At 39.6% G+C, this 14325-nt stretch overlaps 2 protein-coding genes across 2 annotated transcripts; one reads left to right on the plus strand and one right to left on the minus strand.

The window, feature by feature from the left end:
- The first annotated feature begins 1234 nt into the window (after window positions 1–1234).
- LOC103451206 (BAG family molecular chaperone regulator 4-like) lies at window positions 1235–3980 on the plus strand. The gene is made up of 4 exons (XM_029089681.2): window positions 1235–1747; window positions 1832–2166; window positions 2250–2396; window positions 3587–3980. The coding sequence occupies exons 1-4, from the start codon at window positions 1291–1293 to the stop codon at window positions 3788–3790; spliced, it is 1143 nt and encodes a 380-aa protein (XP_028945514.2). The 5' UTR covers window positions 1235–1290; the 3' UTR covers window positions 3791–3980.
- A 554-nt stretch (window positions 3981–4534) lies between these two features.
- On the minus strand, window positions 4535–7198 carry LOC103450680 (ammonium transporter 2-like). The gene is made up of 3 exons (XM_008390053.4): window positions 6334–7198; window positions 5807–6196; window positions 4535–5117 (listed from the first exon to the last, which is right to left on the minus strand). Exons 1-3 carry the CDS (start codon window positions 6976–6978, stop codon window positions 4680–4682), a joined length of 1473 nt encoding a protein of 490 aa, XP_008388275.2. The 5' UTR covers window positions 6979–7198; the 3' UTR covers window positions 4535–4679.
- Window positions 7199–14325: the final 7127 nt, after the last annotated feature.

The raw sequence follows: 14325 nt of genomic DNA on the forward strand, positions 1-14325 counted from the left end.
TAACAATGTTCTAAATATTGCTAGGAGGTAGGCGGGCGGCGGGAAGAAGCCGAGGAAGGTTTATTAAAAAATAAGTGAGGTAAAGGGGTATGTGAAATACTCTTGCTTTGGCCAAAGTCACGACACACTTGGTTTCGAAAATATAATATGTCTGTTGGTGAGGGGCAGTGAAGGGAGGAATTGAATTTGGTGTCCATCTTTGGTTCGTTGCGCGAATATTTGAGAAAATATAAGGGTAATCCTAGAGAGATCAAAATTTTAAATCAGAATTTGTAAATCAAATGATGTGGTGGTTGATGATTAGATTAGTTAAGTGTTGATTAATGTATCTATTTCCTATTGATTACACATCATTTAGTTTGCAAATATAGTTTAAAAATTGGTCTATCTAGCACTACTCAAAATGTAATTGTGCGATGGATTGTAAGGATGAGTGGTAGAGGAATGAGATGGAGGAGGATGGTTATTGAAAAATGACAGCTTAAAGATAAGAAGAGTTAAGAAGAAGATGAAGAGAGCAAAAGATATGCCAAAAATAGCCCAATGAACGCTGAGGAAGTATGCCACCGACTCTCAAAATGCTAGCAGAAGGCAGCACACGAGGGTGGGAGTTCTTTTTTTAGATGTTAGATTAGTCATCGACGGGGTTTAAACCTATGCCGTTATGCAAAGGCTTAACACCTTTTCACCATTGTAATAAATGGCCACTTGCCGCGAGGGTGGGAGTTTGAGAGAGCATTTTCTCTCCCTAAACAATTTTTTGTTTATTCACTCCCCATGTACGTTTGTTGAAAGTACAATACTTAACTACTCAAAGATGAGTAGGAACTCCTACTCAAAATTTCTCAAAATTGTTCGTTGCCAATTTATAAAACTTTTTGTTTATAATTAAAGCCGTTCATATTATAAATCACCATATAAATATTACCTCTGTAAAAAATCAATTAAAATTAAGGTTGTTTAATCATCAAATTGTTTAAAAACAAATGAACGGTATTAGTAAAAGCATTATGAACCATCTATGTATTTTTTATAATTGATTGACCAAATGACTTTAGTTTTAATTTATTTTTTGCAGGGATGATTTATACAATGTGATTCATAATATGAATGATCCTGATTATAAACACAAAACTCTATGATTAAAACAGTAAGAATTTTAAATATGAATTCCTACTAATTTTTAAATAGCCAACTATTACTATGGTTGAAATATCAACCCTCGTGTATGTGAAGACAAATGCGCCGCTCAGATTTTGGAACCGACCAACCCTTTTTTTAAATTTTTTTATGGAAAACACCGACCAACCCTTTAACGAAACGCGTTCCGTTAAAACCCGTACGATCATCTCTGCCTCAAACCCTCACTCAGTCGCTATCCAGTCAATACCGTCGATACAAAGCCCTTCTTTTCCCAAATTCTCGAACCCCCACCCGACACCTTCCATTTCGAGATACCCCGACTCGATTCGCGCCCCATTTTTTATGATGGTGAAAAACAATCCGAACCCGAATCCGAATCCGAATCCGAAGGTGCCGGTTCCCGATCAGAACGAGGAGATCGATTGGGAGATGAGGCCAGGTGGCATGCTGGTCCAGAGGCGGGAAGATGAGGACGCGGCGGCAGTGGCTGCTGGTGTTGGTGCTTCCGCCTCCTCTCGTGGGCCCATGATCAAGATCGACGTCGTTCTCGGCCCTGGCAACGGGCCCCGCTACGAGCTCTTCCTCCCTGCCCACTCCACTTTCGGTATTCTTCTTTCGTTCATGTTCTTATCATTCCATTTTAATCCTCACTGTTAATTTGATTGTTTGTTGTTTTGGATATCGTCAGGGGATATGAAGAAGCATGTTTCACAGAAGACTAATTTGGAGCCAGAGGTGCAGAGACTCTTTTTCAGGGGGATGGAGAAGGCAGATGAGGAGCATCTGGACATTGCCGGTGTGAAGAATAATTCGAAGGTGCTGCTTCTGGAAGCCCGAAAGGAGAGTAAGGTTGAGGAGGTAAATCAAAGCAATGAGATGCGAGTCGGTGCTGGAGAAGTTCGAGTCAACAGCAAAGAGGTGCCAACCGGTGGTGGAGATGTTGGAGGCAAAAGCAATGTCATGTCAAAAGCTTCTCAAGCAATTGCTGAAGTCAGAGCCGAGGTTGATAAGCTCGCGGAGAGGGTGAGTTCCGTGTGCCAATTGTATTTGGTTACCAAAATGTTAGATTTGTTTGGTGCTCACAATGCTTTGTTTGATTTTATAAGGTTGCTGCCTTGGAAGTGGCTGTGGCTGGCAGGAACGAGGTTTCCGATAAAGAATTTGTTGTGCCAACAGAGTTGCTCACGAGGCAGTTGCTGAAATTGGACGGCATTCAAGCTGAAGGAGAAGAAAAAATGCAACGCAAGGCAGAGGTTTGTATTTTGCATGATTTTTGGTTTCTTATGATGGAATTGCCACGCATTTTGTTTGTTCTAGTGGAAATGATGTGCTGTGTTGTACTGATCACATGATGAAATCGATGTGATCATCGGTTTTGAGGGGTGTTGTAGCTTTAGATACAGGGAAGTGAACATGTCTTTTATTGTAGCATCCATTGTATCAAAATTGATGTATTCTAGCCGTGAGATGGCAGCGTCACCAATGATTACGGTGATTGAAGCTATGTGAAAGTGATGGGAATGGACAATCAAAAGATTTCCTATCGGGATTCTACTTAGGATTCTACCTTGGTGTTAATTCAAAAAAGAGTCCCACCAGGTTTCTTGTAAATTGTTTTTGAGGAAAGGTTGGATGCAAAACCTATATGATATAGTCAGTCCCTGTTACATATGTCATATGTAGGAATAGGACACACAATCGGCCTTATTAGTCAGTATCTGCTTGTCCTCCGGACCCAACTTTGGTAACTTCGCACATAGTAAACTCCGCTTGAGCGCTTCCACCGCAGAGGTCATTTCATTGTGTTGCTTGAAACAACTAAAGGATTGCTCAATATAAGCATTGATGGCTTTCATTGGTTGCCACGTATCATCTGTCTTACACTTTGTGTCACATTGTTCATAGAGTAACAATATATTATATGTGTTGATGTTGGTATTTGCGAATAGATTTTCTTATGGATCAGCATTACGCGATCGGTTACCCCTCTGCCAAATTCCAATAGTTAGTATCTTTCTCCCCCTTCCCTGTGCTCTTTTTCAGTCCTGCTGTCTTCCTCCTCACTTAAAACCTTGTCCTGCCTTTGGAGATTCAACTATGTACTATATTAGGATTGGAACTCAAGAACTTCCTGTTAGAAATAGGAAGAGGTACCACTAAGCTACAGGTTGCTAGTGGTGTGGCGAGCCTCTCTTACATTGTTTACTGGACCACAACCATGCTTAAAATTTTGTACAGCAGATAGGACAAGTGGGCTGCTTCCGATGGAATTTTATGGATGTGAATATAAACTGTAAAGGTCTCCTTAAGTTCGCAGCTTATTCTCTTTGTGCCGAAAATTATGTCGTTATGTAATGGCTAGTTTATAGGCTGTTTCTAAATTTTGACGTTCCATAGATGATTAGGGATCTGTTATGGCTGGTTTAACAATTTTCTTGTGTAGGTGCGACGTGTCCAGAACTTTGTGGATGCATTGGATGCTCTAAAAACGAGGAACAGCAATCCAGTTAACAACAGTAGCAATGCTGTCACAGTAACAACCGAATGGGAGACCTTTGACTCCGGAGTTGGATCCCTGAATCCCCCAACGTCAACGCCAGAGCCATCTTCAACAGAACCAAATCAGGAATGGGAACACTTCGATTAGCCAAAGTTCTATCTGCTTTTCTGGGTTTTAGGATTCATAGTGGGACATACGACACTCTAGCATGTAAAGTAGCTATTTTTGGGTACTGGTCCCACGTTAACAGTTCAAGGGTTTGTATAACAACCTTAAATCACTGTAAAGGAAACTACCATCTGCTCAGATCAAATGGAATTGGTAAACTTTGGATTCATATTATTCGTTTTGCATGTTATGTTGCTCGTCTTTTTGTATTCCATTACAGAGCATTTGTGATTGCACTCGAGGTATTGAGTTCGATCTCCCCTCCCATTGTCGCTCGCATAAAAAGAGTTGTCTTCTTCAGAAATTGAACACAGTGTGGACTGTTGGCTGGAGATACAGGATTGGATGGACAAACAGGTTAATGACTCGCGTCGAGTTCTCGATCGCACGGTATTACTGCTGAGGTCACAGGATTATGCCGTTTTGATGACCTTAAGAATACAGAGTCGTGCACTCAACATGGTGAAAGAATTATTGTTCGTCTGAAAATTATACTAGTCTCCACACTAGTCAAATTTCGACTCAATTTTGCTGGTTTTTAATCGTTTGACTAACCCTTGGCTTTTATATGGTTCACTAAACTATCACAACTAGTAAAATGGAATGTTAGGGAAATTTTGTCATATGAACGCTAGATTCATCTAACTCTGTTAATGTAAACATTTTGATGATATTTGTATGTCACGCGTGTTACAGTCTCAAAACAAAAAGTCATAAACAATATTTCTGACAAAATCATCCTGTCACAATCACATTCAAAATTTCAAACGTTTTTGTGGAAATTTGTTCAAAACTTCTACTAACAGATACGTACATATTAGTTATGTGATCATATGTTACATGCATCCGACATAGTGCACTAGGTGATTTACAAGTTAATGGTCACACCTCTTGCACCATTGACATACGGCGACGGTGCCATTTCTTCGCCGTACGCTGCTGTATTCCGACCATGTCTTGTTGGATCATATTTTTCTCCATCACCCCAAAGAGCGTAAGCCTCCTCTCCGTGAACCGCGTCATCTCCGATATTAAGCTGCTCCTCCGGCATTCTCAGAGGTATGAAAACCCTAATTGCCAGAAGTATAATAGTGGTGGAGACAATGTTCCAAGCAATCACAAACATAGCTCCAACCAATTGTTTCAGAAATTGCATCCCTCCATTGCCACCGTAGAATGCACCTCTGCTGTTGCCGACTGGCAGTATAAGCTTGCAAAGTGCTGGCTCCGCCAGAAGCCCAGTCAGCAGACCTCCCAGAAGCCCTGCCACTGCATGTGTGTGAAATACCCCTAGGGTGTCATCCACCTGTAAATAATCAAATATTGTATATGGTAAGAATTTAATTTAATTTAATTTATGTGACCATAAGGCGATAATCTACGTTGTTCTAATTTAAAAAGGTAATTTGAAATTAGGTGCAACAAGCGAACACGCTATTTTAACTGACCTAACTCGGATTTGTAATGTTAGTTTTAGTTTTTTTCTCCTTCTATTCCTTTCATTTCTTTTATGATCTTTTGTTCATTGATGATTGGTCAAGCATTAAGGAAAGAGGATTGAGGACTAATGGAAATCTTCTAGAAAACCTAATCTTCCTTGTGGTCAATTTACAGTTGATGGAGGTACATATTTAAAGGATAACAGGAACGAATATAATATATTAGTATAGCGGAAAATGATGGATGTGATTTTTGTTGGGACTATAAGGTGGAAATCTTTGAATACTAAGTAAGCTAGATGAATATTTAAAAAAACAAAGGAAAAGAAATGAAAGACCAAATATAAACAAATTAAAATGTTTGATGGAGACTTAAACCTAAGAAGCATAAGTTATTTCTCTTTATAAGATTAGAACGTTAAAAATTATCTTAAGATTAGAACGTCTAAATTTTTAACGACATGATTAGAAAATACAGAATGCGTATCATATGCCAAAAAACAATACCAAAAAATTGTAGAAACAAAAAGACAGTGTGGAAAGCAGAAACTCTTACCTTTTGCAACAGGGTAGACTTTTTGTGTAGGACCATCATGGAGACCCATGGAATGCTACCAGAAAGTATTCCCATCAGAATAGCCGCCCACGACTGCACCAACCCCGCCCCAGGTGTGATGCATACAAGCCCCGTCATCATGCCCTGAACAGCTCCGATCACCGACGGCTTGCCGAAGAACACGACGTCCAGAGACGTCCACACAAGAAGGCTTGTAGCTGCACATATGTTTGTGTTCAACACTGCTATTGGAGCAACAATGTTTGCAGCATAAGGGGCCCCGCCGTTGAAGCCTGACCAGCCCATCCACAGCATCCCAGCACCACAAAGCATTAGCAACACATTGTTTGGTGGAAACCTTTCCCTGTCACTCTTCAACCTTGGACCAACCTAGAACACATATGGTATTATTAGTACATGTGCAAACCTTTAAATTAGTCTAAATTCTAAAACCGCATGCGTCGCAGTATCAGCACAAAAAACATCAGCAGAGGATCTAGGCTCACGATTTAATCATAAGTACCTACCCAATAGGCAGCGGTGAAACCCGCTATGCCTGAGGAGAGATGGATGACATAGCCGCCGGAGTAGTCAATGACACCCCAATGGTAAAGGAAGCCACCACCCCAAAGACTAAAGGCTCCAACAGTGTACGAAAATAGAAGCCAAAGAGGGACAAAAGCCATCCAAGCCTTGATGTTCATGCGGCCAAGAACAGACCCAGCTAGCAAAACAAGAGTAATGGCTGCAAAAGTGAATTGGAAGTAGACAAGTGATGCCATGGGGTAAAATGGCTCAACCGTCGGTGTCTCAATCAATCCGCCGTCGTGAAAGTGAGTGCTTTCTGGCACTTTGGCTCGGTAGATGAGGAACTTTTGACCAAGAGAGGGTGCACCTTTAGCCCAAAATGGCAGGAGCTGGTCCCCGAAGGCCATGCGGTAGCCTACAAGGACCCAGCAGATGAGCACGGCGGCAAAGGCGTAGAGGGCCATGAAGGCTGAGTTGACTGCCCATTTCTTCTTCACTATGCTGGCGTAGAGGATCACAAGGCCCGGCATGCTTTGTAACCCTACAAAAGTGGCGGCTGTAAGTTGCCATGCGTTGTCGCCTTTGTTTAGCCACGGCGGGGCCGCCGGGGTTATTACACTATAAGCATTTGTTAGGCCGGCCATGGCCAAATTTTGGGGACTAAGAGCTTTGCCTTCGTGGCTAGTTAGTAGTCTCTAATCCTTTTTGTGGAGAGAAATAAAGGCATGGACCTTAAGCTTTTGTAATCTGATCAATCCATTAGTGGCTTCGTGTGAAATTCACTTCTAATGGGAATGGGGTTGGACTTCACTCGTGTAATTGATTTTAATGAGATTTGGAGTTGTTAAAGCATGTCCCACGTCTGGACGCCTGACCAAATTAAGTCTCCTTATATTGAATGTTTTCTCTACTAGTTGCATCAGGACTTTTTGTGACGAAACCTTATTTTGTTGAAGATCAACACCAGCCTAATTGGTGTCTAGATTCTAGAGAATTCTAGCAATGGCCGGTGCATGCATATTAAGAAAATGCTAGATAAGGTTGATGCATATGAAGCTAAAAAGTTCTAGAAGCTTGTAACATATGTGTGAAGCAAAAGCCTATGTCGGTGGGCTGTTTGTAGAAACAATTAGAAGGTTAATTATAATGAAAGCCCAAGTCGGATGGGCATTTAGGAAGGTCGGCTGATCACATCTATAAATATGGGTGTGGTGTTGTAATAAAGTAATCAAGTAAGTAGGCAACCAAGTGAGAGTGAGAAGCAAGAGTAGTTTTGTAAGAGTGAGTGGTCTAGAGTTTGTCTTTAGAAAGAAAAAGAGTGTCATAGCTTCTAAGGCGTGTCCTTAAGAGTTTGCGTTGTAGTATTTTGTAAGTGTAATACAAGTAAATTTTTTACTTGTTTTGTCTCTTTAACACTTGTGTTAAGAGCTGTGTATCCTAATTTTTCTCAACACATTTTTCTGAATTACACAACGAATTAATTAAGTTAATGACAATATTAATATTTGATCAGTAGTGTGATCCGACCGATCGTATATACAACTTTGCCAGGAATAACAAGGTTGGTTATTTGAGCACCTATTTTTCCGCCATGAAAGATGCATGAAACTACGGTGAAGTTTCTATAGAGTTGACTAGGTCATGGTACGGAGCATGTGCAAAGGGAACATGTAATGTAAGTCTGCTTATATGTATACACGGATGTTAGTGATAGTTTTGACTCTGAATAAATCATTTTTTGTCGGATTTTTTCGATGAAATTATAGCTTTACTAATAAGCAAATTGATAGAAGGATTCTTGGTTTGCAACAACATGAACAAAGGGAATGCATTCATTCATAAATCAGCTACATTGAATTAGATAACTGAATTTCAAAGAACTCTGTGCTAACCTTTCCAGTTTTATATTTTGGAGAACAGATTTGGATCCTCTCCTCAGCTTAGGAGGCTAAGCCTCTTAAGCAAGGAACACGGGTCATTGAATTTTAATCCAACGACAACAATTATTATAACTTTTAGAGGGACCCCCTATTTGTAGCTGTTGTATTTCCATGTTCTTTGTTCAGGAGGCTCAGGTTTCTGCCAAACTATGACTATTCATGGTCTTTCTACAATAAATTTTGGGTAAATGACAAAAAACTACCTCAACTATGGGTCTCACGACACTATCATACCTCATATTTTAAAATTGACAATGTCATACCTCATCTTTAGAATTTGGTCCAATGTTATACCTTCTGTTATCTTGACTGTGAATTTCTCAGTTAAATGCTGACGTGGTTTGATTTGGAGCCCACTTTCTATTAAAAAATTAATAAAAAATTTAAAAAAATAATTAAATATTTAAAAAATAATTAAATATTTAAAAAAATAATTAAATATTAACTAAATATTAAAAAATTAAAAACAAAAACAAAAAACAAAAAACCAAAAAAACACCCATCAACCCGTGTCCCTTTCCCAAAAACCCAGATCCCCTTATCCCCACCAGAAACCCTTCCCACCCACCCCCCCCAACCTTCCTCCACCACCCACCCTCTATCTCTCTTGCCTCTCTCTTCTCTCTCTGGGCAACATGCATCCTCAAAATCCCAAGACCCATTACAAATCTCAAAACTAAAAATCTCATCAAACCTGTAACATCCCACATCGCCCAGGGAAGTGATCCTTAAATGTATATTCCCATCCTTACCTAGCACGAGACCTTTTGGGAGCTCATTAGTTTCGGGTTCCGTAGGAACTCCGAAGTTAAGCGAGAAGGAGGCCAGAGCACTCCCAGGATGGGTGACCCATTGGAAAGTTGCTCGTGAGTTCCCAAAAACAAAACCGTGAGGGAATGGTAAGCCCAAAGCGGACAATATCGTGCTACGGTGGTGGAACGGGCCCAGGAAGTGATCCGCCCCGAGCCGGGATGTGACAAAACCTACCAAATCTTGAGAAGGCGGCCCTGTTCGACTTTGACCTCACCTTTCCTATCCAGATGGTGCAGGGATTAGAGAGAGAATGAGTTTCTTTGATTTGGGGGTGGGCTCAGGTGGGGAGAAGAGGTGTGTCTGATTTGGGAGTGGGCTCGGGTGGGGAAGACGAATTGGTTTTTATTTTTATTTTTATTTTTTTTGTACATGAACAGGGACTAGCTCGAGAAGCTACAGGTGAAGCCATTGTCGGCTTCCTTGGCATCGAAGAGGGTGGGTGGTGGAGGAAGGTTGGGGGGGGGGGGGACGGGTGGGGAAGGGTTTATGGGTTTTGGGATTTTAGGGATGCAGGTTGGTAGGGAGAGAGAAGAGAGAGAGAGAGAGAGGGGGTGGTGGAGGTAGGTTAGGGGGGGACGGTTGGAAGGATTTGTAAAGGTGGATCCCACAATTTTATACAAAAAAATAATTTATTTTTAATTTTTTAATATTTTATTATTAAAAATATATTTTATTATTTTTAAATCTAGTTAGATTAATGAGTGGGTCCCGTCTTTAGTCACGTCAGCACTTAACAGAGAAATTAACAGAAAAACTGACGGAAGTCTGACATTGGCACAAATTCGTAAAATGAGGTATGACATTATCATTTTTAAAAGATGAAGTATAATAGTGTCGTTCGACCCGTAGTTTTGTGTAATTTACCCATAAATTTTATATCACAGACATTACTTTAGTCTAAAGAAGGGAAGGGATTCCAATTGCACTGTTCAAATGAACAGTGTTTAGACCCGGATTTCACTCTATTTACCGCCAAGCCACTGCTTTACAGAGTGGCCTTTGTGGGTTGGACTCGATTTTCTCTCTATGTGCGCCATGCCATTGCTTTAATCAGTGGGCTCTGTGGAAGGTTTGGGTTCGGGCTGGAGTTTCTTTTTTGGGTTTGGGAGGATGGGCTTTTTGCGGGTTTGGGCCGTGGCTGGGTTTGTTTTGGTTGGTTTCGGTATAAGGTGAGGTGGATGCCGTGACTCACCGACAAAGGCTAACCTGCAGCCTGCAGAATGGCATAAAGAAGAGGAGAGATGGAAGTGTCGTGCGTGAGAGAAGAAGAGAGAAGGAAGAGTCATGCGTTGCAAAAGGGATGGGAGTAAAGATGGGAGGAGAGAGGGGTGCCCGAAAGTTTGGTTTTGTTTTTGTTGACAACGGGTGCACAGAGAGACGGCGAGGCAGGGATGGAGGTAGACTTGTAAACAGGTCGGGTTTATTGGGTTTGGATCGGGTTCAATCCGACCTGTTAAGTTAACGGGTCATTCGAACCCGACCCGTTAAGCTAACGGGTCACCCGTTTCATCCGTTAACACTCGGTAACAATTATTATTATTATTATTATTTTGCATAAAGTTTATTTTTTGTTATTAAGACTTTACAAAAATTACTAAAATATCCTCAACTAATGGGTGCTATCGGGTGTTGACGGGTCTTAATGGGTCTAACAGGTTGACCCAAAGTGACCCGTTATTTAACGGGTTGTTAACGGGTTCACCCGTTAGCGATCCGACCTGTTAAGCATCCATCCAAATACAAATATTAACGGGTTGGGTCAGGTCGGGTTAACGGGTTGGGTCCAAAATGCCAAGCCTAAATGGAGGGCTAGGGGGTAGGGTTGATTTCAGAATTTTTGTTCCAGCTGGAAGCCATTTCCGCAAGAATTGATGGGAAGGCATGGTTGTGTGCAGTTTGTGGGGTTAGCTGGTCAGAAAGGGGTTACTGAGGGAGGTATATGGGAGAGTTTGATTTTTCTGTTTCCTCCCTTGATTTAAAAGGTAATGCACTATTTTCAGTTGGTGTGTCTTCTGACTCAAATTTAAAAATGGTTTCTTGACTTCTGTTATGCTTTGTGCTGCCATATTTTCTGTTGTTACTGAGGCTTGATTGAAATATGCATCAACTTGATTGATTATGCTGTTGTATTCTCTCTCTCTGCATTTTCTCCTTTTCTCTTTTTAATGAGGCTTTATGCTGCTAAACCAAAATGATGAAATATTCATTTTTAATGATAGTTTATAATTGGGTATGTTTTAATTTGATTAGTGTGCTTTTTTTTTTGTGCTTAGGATTTAGGACATTGGTAACTTGCTTCATTAGGAATTTGTGTGTTTACCTCCTGATCAGTATTCAAATTTAACTTTTTGTCATATATTTTCAGCAGATATTGTAGTTAATCAATTCATCTGTGACGTATTTGAACTTAAGTCAAATTTTTAAATTCAAGTTTGAAAATCTCCTTTTTGGTGAAGCTATTTGTACAAGTAATGAGACTAGGAATGGCAACAGGCAGGGTACGCCGGGTATTTGCATCCTGCCTCAACCTCTAAACAAGGCACTGACAACTTTTCATTGTTTAACTTTTTCCTCCCTTAAATAGTTGCATATGTTTGATTTGTTAATCTGCTTCTTACACATGTTGTTTCCTAATGGTGTAGGTGGGTTGTCGGATGTATGTGCAGATTACTCGAATAGATGAAGCTAAGAATGACTTAGTATTGAGTGAGAAAGAAGCTTGGGTCAGTTGGATTTTAACATTTAATCTATTCATGTTTTTTGTTGCTTGCAATGTTCTCTCATTGTTTGTTATGAGATTCTATGATCTTATTTTTCATAAGAACTGACATTGGTTTGCCATATAATGTTTCAGGAACTGTTATACCTTAAGGAGGGAACACTTTTAGAAGGAACTGTCAAGAAAATCTTTCCATATGGAGCCCAAGTGAGGATAGGAGAAACTAACAGGAGGTATAATGACTTTCAAACTTACTTTAAAATCTGACTGGGCGCATAGTTTCCCTGTTTTTTTTTTCCACTTTTGAAGAAGCACTGCATGTGTGGAGTACTTTTGAAAGATTAGAACACCACAAAATGGAAATAAAATAGCATGCAACTTTCTCTCAAAAGGTATCTAAATGCATGAAAAAGATGAGAAGATACATAATATATATCTTCAGAATAGAAATTAAAATTTTGAACTTTAAAATGAAAAGCATGCAATTTTGTACTCTTACCCAACAATTGCTTCTCAAAATTGCCTCATTCCTGGGATCTATTTTGATAAGAAACAAGACCTTACAACTATTGCATTCTTCGTTTTCTTGAATTTCCTTGGTTTTTGATGGATGATTGAGTGGTGTTTGATTGAGAAATTTGCCGATTAGGATTAGGTTGGGGTCTGTTTGGTTGCCTGGAAAATTTGGGAAAGAAAATGGGGTCGTGGGATTGGGATTTAGGACCTTCATAACTTGATTGATTAGGAATTTGTGTGTTTATCTCCTAAGTAGTATTCAAATTTAGTGCATATAAGTCCCTTTCTTAAGAGGGATCTATTTTGATAAGAAACAAGACCTTACAACTGTTGCATTCTTCGTTTTCTTGATTGTAAAGTCTCTGTACCATGTCACATATATTAATAGGATGCTTAGGTAATTGTAGGAGAAGTTATACATGCATTCTTTTGGCAATCCTTTCCCTGAACCTGTAGTGATCCTGATTTGAGTCTAACTCTGCCTTGGTCATAGCTCAACATGGAAACGTTATGGAATATCTTCTGTATAAGCGTTTCTAGGCTCTAGCCTCCTCTTTTTGAGCAGACTTATCAAATATATCACAACGCATGTTCTACTAGAGCTCAAATCAAACAAAGAGAGGGAAAATCAAAATACACCAGAAAAAGAAAAAAACTTAATTTATTAAGGTGTATGGAGGAAAGGTTTTAGTCATTTAAAATTAGGTTAAATTAACGATGTTATATATTGATTCTAATTTGATACTTGCTTGCCCTGCAGTCAACCCAGTGCTTAAGGATTATGTATGTTTCCCACTTCCCAGGTCTAATTCGATCGCATGCATGTAACAATTGTTAAATTGGGGGACTGGACAATTAACTAATCATAATTTATTTATTGTGTGTAATTACCTCCATAAGTGTGGTTACAAGTTGAGCCTTTTCTTTGTTTATTTTTTGTTGAAGCTTTCCAGGCCTTCGTTGTATTCTTTTTCCAATTTGTTGACAAATAAGATCATGTTTATTTTTCTTCTAATTTTCGAATATATATATATTTCTCTCCACTTGCCAGTTTCATTCTGGCAGTTTCCTCCTGTTTGATAACTTTGTTTTTTTTTTTTTTCCTGTTTGTGGTTTTTAGTCTTTGTCATTTAATTGGTGTAGCTTTCCTATGATCTCTGTTCCGGCAGTGTGTGATTAGTGCTAATGGAATTTCAACACGGTTTTTGAGCTATAATTATCGTCGCTGTTCTGTGAGTTAGTGCTAATGGATTTGCTGTGTTTGAGATTTTCAGAAACTTGGATCGTTGGACGGAGCACTTGGCCCTTTGGCTTTTGAGGTATATTTATTCACGGTGGTTTCATGACTGTTGTTACATTTTTTTTGTGCACGTCAGGACTGGATTTGGCTATGTAATAGTGGCATCCTTTGACTATGTGTCACCACGATAACAGTGGAATGTGTAATTGCTGTCTTAAGTTGGTGTAATGTTAATGGTTTGCAGATGCTTAGGTGACCATTTGTAAAATTGCTATCAATAAAATTGCCATCGATGAAATTGGGGAAGAAATTTTGGGAAATAATGTTAATGGTTTGTAGATGCTTAGTGTGCTGTTAATTCTGTTGTTAGGTTGCTGCCATTGTTTGTTAATTATTATTAACAAGCTTTTGTTGCTTCCATTGTTTGTTAATTATTATTAATAAGTTTTAAGGCACGAACCCATTGGTTATTGATGGCTATTGGCGCAAGGCCATTATTGTTTCACCGCTGGTGAGATTGTGTTGTTTGTTGAAGATTTTTTGGTGAGGTTCATGCTGTGTGCATTTTCTTTTGTATTTTTTGTGTTTCTTGCAATCATAAAGTGGGTTGAGCTTGGTTTATGAATAAAAACAGCAAATGTATTGACTTTTGGATGTGTTTCGCGTAAAAACAGCAAGTTGTGATGTGTTTGTCGTTGTAAACTTGATCGGGAACTTTGGCTTTCGATGTGTTTCGCATGATAAAATGGCAAATATATTGAGC

The sequence above is a fragment of the Malus domestica genome, chromosome 12, assembly GCF_042453785.1.
Source record: "Malus domestica chromosome 12, GDT2T_hap1".
Lineage (NCBI taxonomy): Eukaryota > Viridiplantae > Streptophyta > Magnoliopsida > Rosales > Rosaceae > Malus > Malus domestica.